Genomic DNA, 19,540 nt, shown 5'->3' with positions numbered 1-19,540 from the left:
CCTCCAATAACAGGGTCCTCTACACAATTTCCACTAACTGGGACCACGCACAACCTCCACTCACAGGGACCTATACACAACCTCCACTAATCAGGACCACACACCATCTCCATTAACAGGGAACACTCCACAACCCCCATTTACAGGACCACTAACAGGGACCACTACCAGGCCTCCACTAACAGGGACCACCAAACAGCCTCCACTAAAAGGGACCACCAAACAGCCTCCAATAACAGGGTCCACTACACCACCCTCATTGACAGGGACCACTACCAGGCCTCCACTAACAGAGACCACAAAACTGCTTCCACTGACAGCGATGACTACATGGCCTCCAATAACAGGGACCACTACAAAAGCTCCAATAACAGGGACCACTACACAACCTCCAATAACAGGGACCACTACACAACCTCCAATAACAGGGACCACTACAAAATCTCCAATAACAGGGACCACTACAAAACCTCTAACAACAGGGACCACCAAGAGCTTCTACTGACAGGGACCGCCACACAGCTTCCCTAAGTGGGACCATTACACAGGCTCCACTGACAGGATCACCATGAACCTGCCAGTCCTCCAGATCAATGTGTTTATTTGGATAATACAGTCTCTATAATCTAAGAAGAGACATATCTCTCGTCTGATCTAAACACTTGAGAGCATTCCCGTATAGAAATGGAACAACAATTAAATCATCTGAAGTGCAGCACATTTTCCACAAAAATATTTCCACACAGCATTCAACATCTGTTTTTCAATAAAAAGACATGTGTTTCTGTGTAGAGCAAATGTCTGGCTTCGTGACTTTTAACATTAAAACTTAACATATTTTTTTAATAAAGTTCTACTGAACAAAGGGCATGATTTGGTATCTTGTCAGCTATAGCGGTGAGAAGATCTCCATGACGTACGTTAATTTACAATATTCTAAAGGCCATATGCTTTGACTCATATCAACCATACATTTCATTAAACTTGTATCTGCACTGAACTATTCAGCTAAAATGTTTCATCGTATATATGAAAGACACAATCAAACAGTCACATCTATTTCATAAACATATATTATGAAAAAAGGTAAAATTTACAAAATAATCCCTTTACCTACTTATTTTCTAATCTTAATCCCTGACTTCATATGCTTTGATACTTGGTTGAAGATTTCCTCTTCATATACAATAAACATAAATATATTAGTGGTTATCTTATGTTAATGTTTGCTCTACAGATATTGCACTAAAATTTTGCAAATTTGTGTTTCTGCATGATGTTACTTTAACAATTGCTGTGAATGCATGATTTTGTTATCACATAATTGATATCGTGCTAGTGCACCAAAATAAGTCAGTTTACAGTATAGGATGACCTTGGCTTTTCTGCTCAAGAAACAGGTAATGTTCATCAATTTCTTCCAAATGTTTTTATTGAATACATGTACACACTTTATACATACAATTCTTTCATGAATGCTTATTTATGAAAAAAAGAAGGATAACAACTTCTGTTTACATTATTTGTACATGTTCTGGCAAGTGAAAAATTATTAATCTACTTACATGTCAACAGAATCATCATTCTGACACAAATTCTGCGAAACTATGGACAAATCAGAATGAAACAAACAGACCATTGAAAAAGAACAAGGAAAATAAGACCATATGTTCTAGAAGGGTGAGTGCCTTCTGCTTCATTGACAACACACGCTATGTAAATCTTGGTCAATCTAAGTAAGTAAAGTAAGTATACCCATCTTACTTATACTATGTTTCATACCTAAATACAAGAGATTAGTTTGTGACATGTTCACATCACTGGTATGTCAACTTGCTTACTACAAATACAATATGAATTAGAATCCATCAGTGTCTAAAGCTTATCTCTAGAAATTTATCAATATATTTCAATCCTACAATATATTTTTCTTTGTCCCTGAAAGTATTTGATCCTTAGTCAAGAGAACGTTGTGAAAATTCTAAGAAATTCTCCCAAAAGTATCATATTACTGAAGCTTCCTCTGTCAAATGTTTTTATTTTTAGTTTTTACATTACAAGTTCTCTGCTGAAAATCTCCACTTTAATTGACTGTAACCTGGGGTACTCCCAATCTCATTCAGGTAAGAAGTGCTGCAAAGCTATACCACTATATCAATAGCATCATTATCATTAACCACTTAGATGGCTGAGAGCTCAATTCAGAAATACAAATCATGAAATTAAATTCGAAGTTACACAAATTCAGATGTAATTCAGACAGTGTAATTTTATCCTTTTCCTTCACTTATACTTTCATTGTTAAATTTTAAGATATGAAGAATTTAATTTTCAGCAAAGATCTACCTTATTGTGTATGGTAGTGATATCTATTTACATTTTAAAGTATTGATGTCCTTAATTAGACTATATATCTAAATACTTAAAGAATAGTAATCTGCTTTTTATCAAACAACAGTTTAATTTTATGAAAATCATTTAAATACCTAAAACTGGTTTATTTCCTTGGGAAAAGATATGTATAGAATGCACTGCATTTCAATCTGTAAATATTTCATTATCATATGCCTTTCTACATTCAAACAAAAATGAAAAAAATACAGTAATTTCAACCTATTACAATATACCTAAACAACTAGAGGACAAACTACAGGTCCAAAAGTGAAAAAAAAAGCAGCAAGCTACCAGCATGGCAGTTCACCTAACCTCAACAGTACAGAAGATATCAAACGGATGAAAATTGAGCTAATCTAGATAATTTCTGATGTGCTTTTTATAACCGTGAAGGATGCTGACTTCATAACAGAAGATATTGAATGACACTCTCATAAAGCCCACAGATATTGTTGATATTTTATAACATTATCAATGCAAGATGTATTTGTTCCTTATTTGGCATTATTGGTGACGTGATAAAGTAAAGGTGTGAAATGTGCCCACAGCTGTAGTATGTAAGGGTTGAAATTTTATGTTTTTATTCCTGGTTAGAAACTAGTAGACATACCGTATTTTTTTTAAGTTTTAATAACCTGCTCAGAATATGTCTTAATTTTTTATTAGCAATCTCTGACATCATTTTTGTGTAGCACATCCAAATATTATATCTATATTAAACTATATCTGTATGCTTAAAGTCAAGACAAAATTATCTACATGACAAGCAGTCAGTGATTGTAAAATCTGATCTGAGGTACTTGTGATGTAACATATGTGATCACGAAAATTCTAAATTTTCTACAGATCATCAAAGATACTTTTTAGTCATTTGGATACCTACATCCTTATTTAGTAACAGATAACCCAAACATGTGTTTACCTTGATGTACAGTACTAACAAACAGCTGTAATATTCAGAATGATCACAGTTGTTACTGGTATTGTAAAATCAGTCATAATCATCAGTGTAATTCATTTTCGTAAAAACTCGTTATCCACGAATTCACAAGTCCATGAAATTATATCCAATTAAAATTGTCCTAAATTTTAGTAAGCAATGTTGATATCATGAACACTACTTATCAACGAAATCAGGTGCCAATGTAAATTTTTTTTTTTTGAAAAACCACAAATATTTGAAAAGTCAATGATTTTAAATTCTGTTAACAAGAACACACACATTCTGTTAACAAGAACACACACTATATAACACTGTTTAATTGGTGTGGCTGAGTATACATTTGTTCATCAGAACTGACAAGCATACTAGAGAACTTGTCGTATCCTAAAGAAAATCAACTACACAATATACTGCTAAATGGGTTGTCATGGCTAGCAACCTACATGTACTACACATGGTGATGACACAATAAAATATCCACCTACCTTGTCTTTACAGTCAACATGTACTTTTCCACTGTCCAAGACACGTTTGAGGAGGTCGAAGTTTCCTTGGAGTGCCGCCAGGTGAAGTTGCTGGTCAGACGGAGTCTCCTTCTGGAATTCATAGAAATACATATCCAGTTTGAATGACGAACAACAATTGTCTGCAGCACAGACAGTTTGGACAGCACATCTCCCAGTGTTGGCTTCAGTGTGAGAAATGAGCACAGTTGTTGATAAGAAATTGATGATATTCCATTAAATCTTTATACACATGCCATCTGTCAGTCTCCATTTACACTATAATATCTCAAACAAATAGCTGCAAACAATCAACGATGTCAGTGGACAAGGTGTAAAATACTTTTAATAAACAGGATTATTGAAAATATTCTTATGTGATAATCAAAGGTTATCATCATTCATCAGGACTTCTGTATAGTTACATTAACTGACGGTACAATCATTCCTCACATGATTATCGTGTATCAAGAATATGTTATACTAAGCTGGGTGTATTTACAAATTACATAACATCATCACATGAGACTTGATAAAGAAATAATAACAAGCTACCTATGTGATTATTTTGCTGAAAGTATATCATTAAATACCCCACCAGCTTTAGCTAATTTTGAAATCAGCTGAAAATAATTTAAAAGTTCCAAGACGGTGAAATATAAAATGGTGATATATCTCCAACATTACAAAATTCCTGGCTTCCATGCATATCCAACGGGATCAACCTCAATCAGTCAATTATGTGTTATAATCTGAAAATTTGGAAGATGATAGTTGTAAATTTCAATAATTAGCTTCTTCACAAAATGTGTATGTATGTTGTGCCAAATCTGTAGATAAACTGTTGTAGAAGAGTATAGAGATTTGGTGAGAATCTCACACATGTGAGAAGCATGTGTTGCATTCAGTGTGAAATGGCACCATGGGATTCAGTCTCAAGAACCTAGTCATTAAATGCATAGTCAACTTAACTGATGAGGTTAAACTTTTTCCTCTGTTTAATAATTGCACTGAAAATTTACATGACCAGCGATCAAGTGCACCATCTGAAAATGATGAACTGGAAATATGCTTACCATGGAATGTTTAAATCTATTTTAAGTTCAAGTGTATGAATACATGTATCAGTACAATAGATCAAGATGACAAATTAAAGTATGTCTGCCTCAACACAATATTTTTAAGTGTCAGCTTTAAAAAATTTCTGACGAAGAAGAATATTTACGATACAGTAAATTTTGAATAATAGTATATATTATATATATACTGGACATAAGAATCATTAAAAAACACTAATAAATTCTAAGCTATATTGCAAAACCAAATCTCAAAAAAAAATTAAATCAAGCTAACAAGTCGGTGGAAAAAATCCATCCAAGCTGTTGTGGCTGATTGTTTACAAGGCTCCAGTGGGGAAGGAAGGGGCAGATAATTCTTATCTACTATTATCAATCCTGTCTACTGTACATCAGAAAGGTGAACCGTCAGTGTTAGTACTTTGCTGCCATGTATAAGTTTTAAATACATATTTAAGTTGTCACTTTGTCACACTGTTATTGGCTGTCTGTTGCTGGGAGGAATTCATGAAAGAAATATTTTTATCAGCTAACACTGTATGAAATACAAGCATACATCTAGATGCCAAGACAAGCATAGAATAGTAATGCTTCATTTACTGAGTAACACAGTTCTGTCAGTATCAATTTCATCATGCCGACACAGTTCTAAATTTGACAATGTACTTTCTCCTATCTTCTGCAAGTAATTCTAGCAATAGCCACATGACCACAGAAAAAGATATCTAGGTCAGGAAAATTGGCGTCTTTTTTTTAATTTTTAATAACTTGAAACTGAAAATATCAGAACTGCAAAAGAACTGTAAATGTAATTACATTTACTTATGAATATACAGACAAAACTTCATACCACAGCATGTTTATATTTTGAGACATCTGACTTCACATTATGCAGTCAATCTTCATCCTACATTGGATACTGTTGGATGACTTCATTTTATAACATGTACCATATTTATCCTGACAATAAGGCGCATGACCAGGTAGGTTCATCCAAACATAAGCCTCGCCCTCACCCCCACACTTGTATAATGAATCATATGTTGTTATCGTTTGCTTATTCCATAGTGAATGTGTAAAAGTTTTACATTCACAGAGATGTATCCTAACAAATACCCCTAGTACATACCATACATGAAATATTAACGGACAACTACTGCTGTTGACAAGTGTTTCTTGGCTACTGACAAAGGTCTGATAAAGAAACAAAGAAACATAATGCATGATGTCACATCTATCCTATCTGGTAAGATCCAGGTATAACTTGTATGTTTCCTGTACATATCCAACTCAATGACAACCTATCCCCTGTTTATGGCTGTATGCCACCCGATGTTATCTTTACTCTCACTATCAGTTAATTTTCAGCCAGGATCCAGACATTATCATTGCTATACATTTGTAAGTTTAACATGACCTACAGCTAGATTCAAGATTTACTCAAAACTTTAGGTCATTGACCCATCAGTACAATACACAATAGCACAATGCATAGAGAATGGTTCTCTTATAACAGATTCAATATACAATATATATAGCCCATGATCTAAATGATTCTTTAATGTTTAGTACATTTAAGGACGAAATAGCCTTGAAAACTGAGGGGGTTTTCCAATAATATATTTCTAATACAGGTTCATTACCTGTTTGCCTATTGAGATCATGAACTAACATAATAGACCCAAAGGGGCTGTATTTTTCAATACAATGAGACATATATAGTGGGCAAACACGTATAAAACAAGAACGTATCTGTAGAAATACAATTTTTGGACATCTTTATCCATATTATCAAGTCAAAAATTGTTTCGAAAACACAAACAAAATTAACAAGGTTATCCTTGATGAGTATAATTATCCCATGTTACGGCTAACTTCTAACCAGAGTAATAACATAATAACACAGTCACAATGTTATAAATGACAAACTACGGTTTGACGGCCATTGTACGTTTTTGTACAGAAGGAATAGGAAAACTCTAGAGAGCTTCAATTTTTTACACACTCCAGAAAAAAAGTATTTACCGGTAAGTAGAAAATAAGCACCTTTTTTTATAGATTTAGAGATATGAACATCAGATGAAAAAATATTTAAAACACAAGAAGGTTATAGATCAATGTACATGCGTAAAGCTAACCCTAAACAATTTTATCAGTTATTTAACAGAAGAAAAATGCTACTACAAAGTTGTCAGTAAACAGCTTTTATGCACACTTTAAAGTTTTTTTAAAGTTGAGAATAATGATAGTAGTGTAGATGAATATAATCCTGATGAATGCATTTTTCCTGAGCTAGAACATGAAGAAATCTTGAAGGTCATTAAACAGTGAAAAGTTAATAAGTCTCCAGGTATAGATAAATTGTTGAATATTTTGTAAATACCAAAAATACTTTGGTACAAGATTATTTCATTGAGTTTGATTTTCACTGGAAGATTTTCCCAGAATGTTGGTCATGTGGTGTTATAATCCTTCTTCATAAGAAAGGCAACACTGATGATGCTAATAACTATAGAGACATAATCTTAGTAATTTGTCTGTGTAAGCTGTTCACTTCTGTTCTTAATAACGGATTATTAGTAATTTGTCTGTGTAAGCTGTTCACTTCTGTTCTTAATAACGGATTATTAGTAATTTGTCTGTGTAAGCTGTTCACTTCTGTTCTTAATAACGGATTATTAGTAATTTGTCTGTGTAAGCTGTTCACTTCTGTTCTTAATAACGGATTATTAGTAATTTGTCTGTGTAAGCTGTTCACTTCTGTTCTTAATAACGGATTATTAGTGATTTGTCTGTGTAAGCTGTTCACTTCTGTTCTTAATAACGGATTATTAGTGATTTGTCTGTGTAAGCTGTTCACTTCTGTTCTTAATAACGGATTATTAGTAATTTGTCTGTGTAAGCTGTTCACTTCTGTTCTTAATAACGGATTATTAGTAATTTGTCTGTGTAAGCTGTTCACTTCTGTTCTTAATAACGGATTATTAGTAATTTGTCTGTGAAAGCTGTTCACTTCTGTTCTTAATAACGGATTATTAGTAATTTGTCTGTGAAAGCTGTTCACTTCTGTTCTTAATAACGGATTATTAGTAATTTGTCTGTGTAAGCTGTTCACTTCTGTTCTTAATAACGGATTATTAGTTATTTGTCTGTGTAAGCTGTTCACTTCTGTTCTTAATAACGGATTATTAGTAATTTGTCTGTGTAAGCTGTTCACTTCTGTTCTTGATAACGGATTATTTGAGTGATTAGATAATCATAATGCCATATAAGACGCCTATAAACTATAGTCAAATTTACCCCCTACCTACCAGGAAATGTTAGACCCTGGTGCCATGAAGTTTGAAATTTTGGTACAGCACCTTAAAATGCTTCCATCCATGAAGAGCTTTTGATTCTACCATATCTGGGTGTTGAGAAAAGTTTTGAAATCGGAGTCAGTTTGATCCTTTTGGCCCCCTATCCTCAGGCCCATGTAGAGTGAGGACCATATAATTTACTTTTTAGGTTCATCTTTGGCCAAGGAAGATTTCAGCAAAATTTCATTGAAATCGGTTTGGGGTTTTTTGAAAAGAAATTGAAAATGTTAAATTGTTTAAAAGTAAGAAAAAACTAAATAACCTAGTAAAATTTAATTTTAATTTCAATTCGAAATATATGCAAAAAACATTGAAGTTTTGCAAATGGAAGAGATAATCAGTCTGTTTTCTACAAAAGTAAGATATATTTATAACTATAAGGCAAAAAAGTTTGCCTTCAAAGATAAATTTTCTGAGATGATAAGATTTCCAACTAGGATTTCAACTTGTAAGTTTATAAATGCTTTAAGAAATACATATGTAAAAGCACCTGATGACCTTATTCTTTATCAGTTTCATTGATATAATCTAGGATGTATTTTACCCACTGTAGATGTATTATAAAAAAGACAAGGAATTGCAAGATGTATGGTAGGTCCATGATTGCCTAAGGCTAAACTCTTGATATATATAGCATAATAAAAATCTACACATTGTATTTACAATCAAAAGGAGATGAATTTCACTTCAATGTCTGGAAACCCTTTGGTTAAAAAAGCAATAACTTACAACAGGTTAATAAAGGAGATTTAAAGTTCTTGTTTACTCCTTTAATATCCTAGTTATCTGAGTATTTATCAGGATAACCAAATTCCACAGATACTTTACCACTCATAAATCATTTCAAATAAAGATGAGAAACAGCTCTCCAATAAAGAAATCTTTTAACCACTCCCAAGCTGAAAAAAGCACCTAAGTTTCTCAGATCTGACATATTTATGGACTTTCTTTACCTTCCAGTAGCTGTAACTTTGGAACTGTCTCAAAACAAATTTGAATTAAATATGACATTTAATGAGAAGGATTCTTTGAATTTTACTCGTATGGAAATATAACTGGGCATTTATCTCTGGAAAGACATCAAGGTGTTAACTAACTGGCAGGCTAGCAGTAGCTGCCATTTCACAGAAGGAAAGAAAAGGAGTACTAATCATAAAACTTTAAAATGATAAACATACATATAAATATAATTGTCATCTTTACTTATCTCAATATTTTAATGTATTCCTGATTTACTTGTATTCTTCCTGAAAAAAAACCCGCAAAAGTCAAATTAACCCCTCATCTTCAGGCAATGCAACAGTGGTATACAGAACCTTGATATAATGTCTGCAGGAATGGTAGATATACAAAGCACCTTATATCTGCTTTCTATCATATTCCCTATCAACTGTCAGGTCTCAAGGGTCCTTATGCTTTTTGTATGGTTTTATGGTCACCTAATATTTCAAATAATTTACATTACAGCTTCATCATATCTCATCAATATTCACCTGACAGCATGTTTGGTTAGTCGTATTGCATCTTAAATCACATAGAATATGACACTTCACAAAGTGCTACCATTTTTATGAATAGAATCATTAAAATATCTAAAATATTTCTAACACTAATGTAGTGAAAACATACCGCAGTAGACTTGGAACATTTGACAGAACATTGGAAGTGAGACTGTTTCATACTAACTTGTTGGCAAGTAAATCACCTAAATATGAATAATGTAAAGGCAAGAAATATATACCTCATCCAGCTATCTTTATAAGTCTGTACAAGCAATGATAGCTTTCACTAGGTAAATCATCCATCATAAATTTGATCAAATCTAAAGATGATAAATATGTTTGTTAAGTTTGACTTTATTTACTACAACCACATGTTCTTATCATTAATCAATCTATTATTCTGGACATGAGCGCTAATAACATGTGTAGAGAGCGAGTCTTAAACATGAATAAAAACAATACAATGTACTTTGTAAAGCTACTAACAGATCCCATCAAGTCGGGGAATTCTTACAAGTCAGTTAATATTTTTACTCCGTTTCATTTCGCTTTGAAACATTACAGGACTTTATACATGGGGCTTGAGATAAAATTTCTAGACTATACAAGATTACAGTTTTTTTATTTCCATGTATTTTAAACAACCCAATGAACTAGTAATGGTAGAGGGGACTTGGTGATCGAATGTTTAAAGCATCTGACTGTCTTTATCACTAACCCTCCACCTCTGGGTCGTTTGAGGCCTACCTGGGGCCGTTGCCAGGCACTAGCCACAGGTAAGTGATTTTCTCCAATAACTCTGGCTTTCCTCCCAAACCAAACTTGGCACTTTATTAAATGACCCTGGCTGTTAATAGGATGTAAACCAACAACAAACGTTGAGTTGGGTGGTGCAGTGGTAATGCACTCGCCTTTCACCTAGCCACCCAGGGTTCAATTCCCAGAATGGATGTGAAAAGGTATGGGTCTCCTGCCCGACTATGTGGGTTTTCCCCAGGTACTCCGGTTTTCTCCCGCAGTAAGACCCCTTGCACGCTTCCATCCGTGCCAACAAGAGTGCTTAACAGAAGTTGTAAAAACTTGCTTCACAATTTTTGTAAATAAATAAAGATTACTAAACTAATTCAAACTAAACTACTAATGATTTCATTCCCAATATAAGACCCTGGTGTATTGCTTAGGTTGTACTTGTTGTGTAAATTAACAACATCACTTTTACTTCATGCTACAATGTATTATAACAGATTAGTTTACCAGAATAAGTAATATAACAAGGCCATGGACATATTGCAACATAAATATGGTACTTCCATGTAAGGTGATCTATTAAACAGGGTCTTATGAGATTGCTATGGTAAATATTTCAGTTTAAAGTAAAGTTTTTTTATTTTATTTCAACTAATATTTTGAAGAAGTCAAAATGTATATTTGATTCGATTGAAACATTCAAGCTATGGACAAGCCGATGTATTTATATCCAATCTCTGTGAGAGCTGCCATGCACAGAAAAGGGTATAAGAACCGTACCTGCTGCCCCCATTGTATGATCATAAGAGGTGACTAAACTTCTTTCTTTTCTACAGAATTTCTTCGTTCTGACCCGATCTTTGACATTGCTTCATTTTTTGCCTTTAACAAAATGTTCACCTCTGTGAGGAAGGCTTTGGGATCTATCTCCTGGATGAGACATACCAGAGTCTTTAAAATGGTAGTTACAATCTTCTGCTTCAAGTTTAGCATTGTGGCAGTGTAACAATTAGTTTGTCCATTGTCAGTACAATGTGACCAGGTAGAACCCTACTAAGGGCCTTCAGCAATATACTTAAGTGTGGTAGTCTAACAACTGGTTTGCCTGTTGTCAGTATAATGTGACCGGGTGGAGTGTCGTGCTAAGGGCCATTGGCAGTATACTTAAGTGTGGCAGTGTAACAACTAGTTTGCTTGTTGTCAGTATAATGTGACCGGGTGACGTGTCCTGCTATGGGCCTTCGGCAGTATACTTAAGTGTGGCAGTGTAACAAGTAGTTTGTCCATTGTCAGTACAATGTGACCAAGTAGAACCCTGCTAAGGGCCTTCAGCAATATACTTAAGTGTGGTAGCGTAACAACTGGTTTGCCTGTTGTCAGTATAATGTGACTAGGTGGAGTGTTGTGCTAAGGGCCTTTGGCAGTATACTTACAGTGTGGCAGTGTAACAACTTGTTTGCCTGTTGTCAGTATAATGAGACCAGGTGGGGTGTCATGCTATGGGCTTTTGTCAGTATACTTAAGTGTGGCAGTGTAACAACTTGTTTGTCTGTTGTCAGTATAATGTGACCGGGTGGAGTGTTGTGCTAAGGGCCTTTGGCAGTATACTTCAGTGTGGCAGTGTAACAACTAATTTACCTGTTGTCAGTATAATGAGACCAGGTGGGGTGTTGTACTAAGGGCCTATGGCAGTATATTTCAGTGTGGCAGTGTAACAACTAATTTGCTTGTTGTCAGTATAATGAGACCAGGTGGGGTGTCGTGCTAAGGGCCTATGGCAGTATACTTCAGTGACCCTGTAGGACATTAATCAATATAAACCAAAGATAACCAAATTTACTATGAAAAATGTCTTTCACAACATAATCTGTGTATACATATCAGTAAAACACTGATAAAGCCTTGTCAAAGATACAACAGAAATATGTGTATCAGCATGTTATATAAACAAGGAGCATTAAGAGATTAGCAAACACACACTATGTTCACCAAAACATACAGTTGGTCACCAATATCCATCCTCTGTTGCACCACAATCAATACATGCAGTATGCAATTGCCAATTTTAGTTGTTTTTTTCTGATTTTTCAGACCTTCCTATAGGATAAAAACACACACATCCAATTCCTAGCCTTTACTGGCAGTAAAGATTGGAATTAATCCAATACTACAATATTCTGTCTGGTTTTGAACCCTGCTGCTGCTGTAATGGGCGATAACCCAGCTTCACACGGAGAAAAAAGTTTTCTATTTTTTCTCATATTATAATGTAGATAAAGGCTTGGTAAAAGATAAGCTGACTACATAGTGTGATTGCATCAGCATGTAAAAGGAATCCGACAAAAAATTCTTGAAGTTTTTCAGATAACAACAGGGGATTGCTTGTATATTTATTGAAGTAGTCCGTGCTACATTGACTATGATTTAACTTACAACCATCAAGCTTTCTGAAGTATTGAAAAACATATTTCTCCTTCTATCGTACATTATTTTGTCTAATGCAATGTGTCTCTATCAATGGAGAAGGATATCATTCTAATAACTAATGTACATCAATAACATTTCATACCTCATGTACAGTGCAAAAGAAGATTGTTTAAATTCTACAATCCTAGCACAAGTTTGACTACTGTAATCAACCTAATAAGTGCACTTGCCTCAGCAAGCACATTCCCAAATTTTTCTTATGGAAAAGAGAAAATTTGGTGTACTTGATCAAAGCCTATAAAACATTTGTTCAACCAATATTTTATTCAGCCATAATATCCAGTCACTATGTAAAAGATATAGACAATGTTTATTTACATTTGTCTTTTAATTCAAATTTTGTGTTTTCTCTCCTAAGCTTCATCTCTTAACACATTTATTTGGAAATTTTTCCCTGTTAATAATATTTATAAATCATACTCCATTTGTGTTGTTATGCACCATAAACTTATCAGGTCCAATGCAGTATAGCATTATCATTTTTTTCTGGGTTTATCAATAGGTTAGAGGTCATTTGGAGACAAGTCTCTTGTAGAAGCTGGTGTCTATCTCACTGAACAAAATACTGGAGGACCCTTGCATGCTATTTTAATCAATTAAGGTAAAGAGTCTTGCCAATGGACACAACCATCAGACTAGTCCAATTGAAGTGGCTTCCTGCAAATCACCCACTACAGAAAACCAAGCTCAGTGGCATAAACTGTGCAGTTTTTGTACAAAGCCAAATTTGATGACTTAGCAGCAAGAAACAAAAAAAAAGCATTTCATTGTTTTTTTAGAAAACAGCATCACATTAAGAATTTTTTTTAGAAAAGTTGTGATTTGGATGTATACTTAAAACTGATTATGCTAACTAATTATTACCAGTATATTATAACATGTGTAGCAGGTTAAATGGCAGACAATTGTTATTTGATAAACAGGTGTTCATACAATACTTTGCCAAATCAACAGGTTTAAGCTTCTCTTCTTGAAGTTAAGAGAAACTCCCCATATATATTTTTGTATTTATTTCAGCCAGTAGTGATTTTCCTCAATTCCCTGCTAATTCATTGACTAGTCCTTGAAAGACAAAATATTTGTTTGCACCTAAATTCCTTGCTTGGCTTGGCTAAATCCTGTATTGCCAACGCACCTGATTTTGTCAGGTCAACTTGATATTGTCCATATGTCTTTTTTTAATCCTAATAAAAGCTAGAATCACTTGACATTTAAATATATATAGAACTATACAAGAGGCCCATTGGCCTAAACGGTCATCTGACTATAAAGACCTATATATGAAATTGCTTAACGACTACACAGCTTACAAAACAGAAATTGTCAGTTTATAAAACACATTTACTGCAAACTTGAAATCTTGCTCCTCATAAATGCTACTACACAAATACCATGAATCCAAACCTATTGCTTGTTGAAAGAAATTTTAAGATTTCAACACACTTGACCCTAAATACCTTGAAAGCAAAGTCAATCACTTGAATAAAATTTGAAGCCCTTCAACCAATTATGTTAAAGAAACAACATCAACAATCTGGACATTTTTGTTATTAAAAATGAAAGCTGTTTTAAGATTTCAACACATTTGACTCTTGTGACCTTGAAAGTAATCAAGGTAAACCATTTGAATTTGGCAATTCTTCATCCAAGCATGCTGCAAGCCCAATACTACACCTTGGGCTTTTTGTTATTGAGAAGAAGATCTTTAAAGATTTTGACATATTTGACACCCGTGACCTTGAAAGTGGGTGAAGTTCAATCATGTATACAAACCTGATAGCCCTTAACCCGAGTATGCTACATGCCCCATATCACTTTCCTAGGCCTTTCACTTACTAAAAAGAAGTTGCTTAAAGATTTCAACACATGTGATGATACCTATGACCTAGAAAGAAGGCCAAGATCAATCTTTTTAACAAACCTGTTAGCCCATCTATCAGGCATGCTACTGGCCCAATATCAGCATCCCAGGACCTTTTGGTTATTGAAAAGAAGTTGTTTAAGATTTCAACACATCTAACTCCTGGAGTTAATGGTTGTGCTAATGGAGCAGGTAAAGTATTTCTGTCTACATCTCTTGGATTGTGACAAATGTTAGGGCCAAACTGCTTTGTAACAAAAGAAGATGGCCGCATTCCTGCTGGACACTCTGACTAGAACCAAACCAGGTTCTCTGGCATGATAATTAGAATACCAGTTTCTACTACCAAAAGAGAAACAGAAGCATGCTCCATCCACTTGATGTCAAAGACCATATCAAATATGTTACAATGATCTGCTCCCTTTACACTGTCAATCATTAGTACATGTGACATCTAATACCACAAAGAACACAAATCTTCGGATTTTGAATAAGAACAAGGAAAGGATGTACTGCCAGACTGGACTGAGTGACTGTTAATGAACATATAAGCAGTTTCATAGATTATCTGGGTCGGAGTGAATCTGATAAATGATTAAAGACTTCAAAGAGGGTGCCTCCTCTGAATGTCATGCATGTAGTGGGTCTGGGAGGTTTGTTATTCATCTGGAGTGTATGTTAAAATGTTGGTTGTCTTGAGTTTTAATTCCACTCTAGTTTACACCTGATGCATACTTCCTTTTTCTGTTATACAAACAGGAGGATATCTACACTCACAACTGAATATGTGGAAAGCACATACAACATTATCAACTATTGTAATCAAACCCATGTAGCAAAAGTTTTGCTTAGATCTCTACTGTCTATGATTTTTTTTCTCATTTTTTTTCAATGCTAGTTTTATAAGATATTCCTATAGATCTGGCTCTGGCAGATAATTATTACGTTTTAACTTATTATTGATTTTGTTATAATAATAGTAGTTTGTTGATTACATAAAATACCAAAAGTTCAATATACTTTATAGACAATACATGTAGTACATACTGTACATTAGGTACACTGGAATAAAAAGTATGACCAAAACCTAGGACAGTACCCTGTGTGGTAATCTTTAGTAATAGCATGTTACTATTGTCAGCTTCCTTCAAGTAGCAATAGCATATCCTATTATCATCCAATAAATTCAAGAGTATTTTCAAGGAATCACCAATTCTAGCTTATCGCAGATCGACAACAACAAATCACTTAATCTTGGGATCAACAATCACTGGTGTTCCATCAAACAGAAATGCCTAGACCTGCCTGCAGCAAGACATTTCAACATACCAAAACATATATGACATATTATGCAGGAGGTCTCCATTGACCACTGCAAGAGTTGGGTTGAAGGCAACTATTTATTCAGAAATGACAAAGGAACAACCAGCACCCAAACCCTCCAGCTGTTTATTTTTCTCCAATTTGATACATTTTGTATTTTTTTATCTTGCCCTTACATCTTGCAAATTACAAATTTTACTGCAGTTCTAAAGTCTTTTCAATTTTGACTCAACCATACTCAATATATATTTGATATATTTTTTGTGCATTTAACTGATGATTTTTATATAGAAAATATACCAACAGACATGAACATTCATTCAGCTTTTTAACATAAAATTTCTGATTGTGTTACCACCAATTTCTTTTTTAGAGTTGGATTAAAATGTACCGACAACCACTTTTCTCAAAGTTTGACACTGAAAAATTTTTGTTATACAATCACACATATACAGAATTAATATTTGGCTTTTCATCTTCTAAACGTCACCTTCAGATGTTTTAATTTCACTCATTGTAAAGGGCCTTCAGTGTCCAGCAGGCTGAAGGGATTAAGAGAACATTTAAAATTTTTATTCTCAATTTTAGTTAGTACCAGTAAGTTGTTTTATGCTATATGTATGTGATGTAATTTACACAATATGTCGTGTCTTGATTAAGGGGAGGCTGTATGGAAAAATTGACATTTTACTTGCCAGTACTATTATTACTTCATTGATCATATAGCATGTACTCGGGATACATAGCCTTTCAAATCAAAAGTCCGAACTATCTAGTTGACCTGTCAATACGCTGACAGATCAATCATAGGTATTGTCCTTGTCTGTCAATACATTCATATACCTATCAGATATATAAATGTATTGATAAACAAGGCCAGTACCTGTCAACTACGTTTTGATCTTATTGTACTGCTTCAAATGTCCGGCGAAAATCATAAAGAATGAAAATATAGTTAATAACTGTTAATCCATCAATGAACGAAAAATTAATACGTAAGGACACAGTTTTTTTTCTAAATTACATTTAACACGTTACATTGTACGCCGGTGTCAGGTGTGGCTCAGCGTATTTTTAATTTAAGACCACGATAACTTACGCATTAGACCAAGCAATATTCTCATGCGACTGAAAGATTAACTTTACCTTCAAAGACATCGCAGGGTAGCTTAAAGTTTCAGAATAACTTTCTTGAACAGCTGTTTTGACCACAGAGAATATGCCGTCACTCCACAAACAGCCTGTCAAGTTCTCATCGCTGGGCTATCTTATTGCGGAAATGCGCCGAAGAGACACAGATTTTACACAGCCAATAAAATTGCTGTAAACCGTCTTCGTCATATGAAAGCTTTAAATGAAAAGTGCACGTTTTGCCTGATATTTGAACTATGTAATAGACAGCAAAACCTTTCATCCCGTGACAATTCCAAAAAATGTAGATACTACATCTGAAATTTAACGATACTTTGTTAAAAAAGAAAAGATTCAATTGGTAAGATTTCCCTGTGTAATTTTAAATGAGTAAACAATAATGGCATTATGTTTCCTCTGTGCTCTCTTTCATTAGGTATATGCAGGGACCTATATATACGTCCCTGGTATATGCAAGATGTCTCATAAAAAGGTTTGAAACCTATCTCAAAATAGATAAAATACCTTAAAAAGGATGAACTAATCTTATGATATATGAGGTATCTTGCAATTTGGTCTGATATCGGATTGACATTGTTCTATGAATAAATGTTGATTTGCCATAATCAGGGACCTATATATACGTCCCTGCCATAATCATGCGTCCTATTTAATCACATCACAAAACTGAATCTTTCCTAATAAGAAAGTAACTAAACTTCAGTGATATAATATTACCCCCAAAGTGAAAAGTATTAGGGTCTCGTCAAATATTTAAGAAAATAATACTAATAAAATAACTGATGTGTAAAGGCCATATGACAGTGCTATCTACTGTTATCTAGCTGCATTGTGAATATGTTTGATTTTGTGACCGGTACTGATTTATTTGTAGGCTGCTGTTTTGATTATCAAGCTACTATCCTTTAATTATCCTATCAGATTCTGGTTTACTGACGGGCATCCACTTTTGATTTCAAAACAACTTTAAAAAATAAGTGGAAGGGACCTTTTCCCAAAGGCTCCTCTGTTGAATAAAACCAATCCGTCTAAATATAGGAACAGTGTACAATATTGGTTCAGGATGGGACCACATATAATGTTATCAGTGACATTTAGGCAGTACAAAGTGAGCTATAAACATCAAACGATGGACAGCTAACTGTAAGCATTAAATATTAACTGGAAACAGCAAAAATATATTTATTACAGAGCCTGATACAAACTGTTAATGGCATATATTAATTCTCCACTGATTTTTGCTCACTACTGTATTTATTTCTGCTTTGTACTGTCCTTGCCTGCTATAAACTGGTATTTTCTGACATATTTTATACATTTTATTTATGGTAAAAAACAAAACAGAATGTCAATTTTATAATAATTTATTTTTCTTAATTGCATTCATTCTCAATCAACTTCAATACACACATCATTTAACGCTTCAGCATGAATAGATATACACACATTTCTAACTCAAATAGCTTGGCCACGATGTATAGTTTCCTATCAAGTCTGTGAAAAACTTCAAATGAAACTACAACTTAAGTCATTTTGGTACCAAATGAGAGTAACAATATGAAAGTCCATGATGATAAATGAATACTCAAATCCACAAAATAAATTGCATCTTCTAAAAAGAAATGTAAATCCAAATACCTCATAGAGTGTCCACTGGGGCTCAAAAGTTGGAAGCGCTATATATAGTATAAATCATATTTCAGTCCATTAAGTACATGTATTTGGTACTGAAATTATTTGAAACATATTAATCAGCAATAGCAGATCAAACAGACAAGATCTGACCAAGGTTAGCTGAAACTAATAACAAGATATTAAGCAATTTTCTTCTTTTATAAACACTAACCTTATAAATGAAGAATTTCTTTTACTAACAAAAAGGAACAAAGATTTAGATTTGAAGTTTAGCTCAAATCTGGATGATAGATGATTGGACACAAAGTAAATCACTAAAATAAAACAGTATGTTCAGGTAATAGTTTATATCCATAAAGAATCTGTTACAAGGCTTTTTACACTATCATACATTCACTGACGAGGACAAGCAGTATCTTTGCCATATCAATAAAAACAAAAATGGTGCCTAAACATCCACCTTTAAAATGCTAAAAGAATGCTAGTACTTCCTTCAACATACCATATATTTCTTTCCTGCCATCAGATTACTTGGCGAATAATAAACTGGTTTATCAT

At 33.9% G+C, this 19,540-nt stretch overlaps 1 protein-coding gene across 2 annotated transcripts in view; it reads right to left on the bottom strand.

Moving 5' to 3' along the window:
* LOC132550974 (ankyrin repeat domain-containing protein 29-like) overlaps nt 1–17,420 on the bottom strand; it is a 38,077-nt gene extending 20,657 nt beyond the window's left edge. The window contains exons 1-2 of one of the 2 annotated variants that reach the window (XM_060215076.1): nt 17,342–17,420; nt 3,823–3,933 (exon numbers count right to left, since the gene is read on the bottom strand). In XM_060215076.1, the coding sequence (XP_060071059.1) occupies nt 3,823–3,933; nt 17,342–17,353 (123 nt within the window). In that variant the 5' untranslated portion in view covers nt 17,354–17,420. Of the gene's footprint in view, nt 1–3,822; nt 4,190–17,341 lie in introns of those variants that run through there. The other variant, XM_060215075.1, reaches the window with a different exon arrangement.
* Between the last annotated feature and the right edge of the window lie 2,120 nt (nt 17,421–19,540).

The sequence above is a fragment of the Ylistrum balloti genome, unplaced genomic scaffold (assembly GCF_031769215.1).
Source record: "Ylistrum balloti isolate Yb309-2 unplaced genomic scaffold, AGI_CSIRO_Ybal_v1 Utg370160, whole genome shotgun sequence".
Classification (NCBI taxonomy): Eukaryota; Metazoa; Mollusca; class Bivalvia; order Pectinida; family Pectinidae; genus Ylistrum; species Ylistrum balloti.
This window is presented reverse-complemented; position numbering and strand designations above follow the sequence as displayed.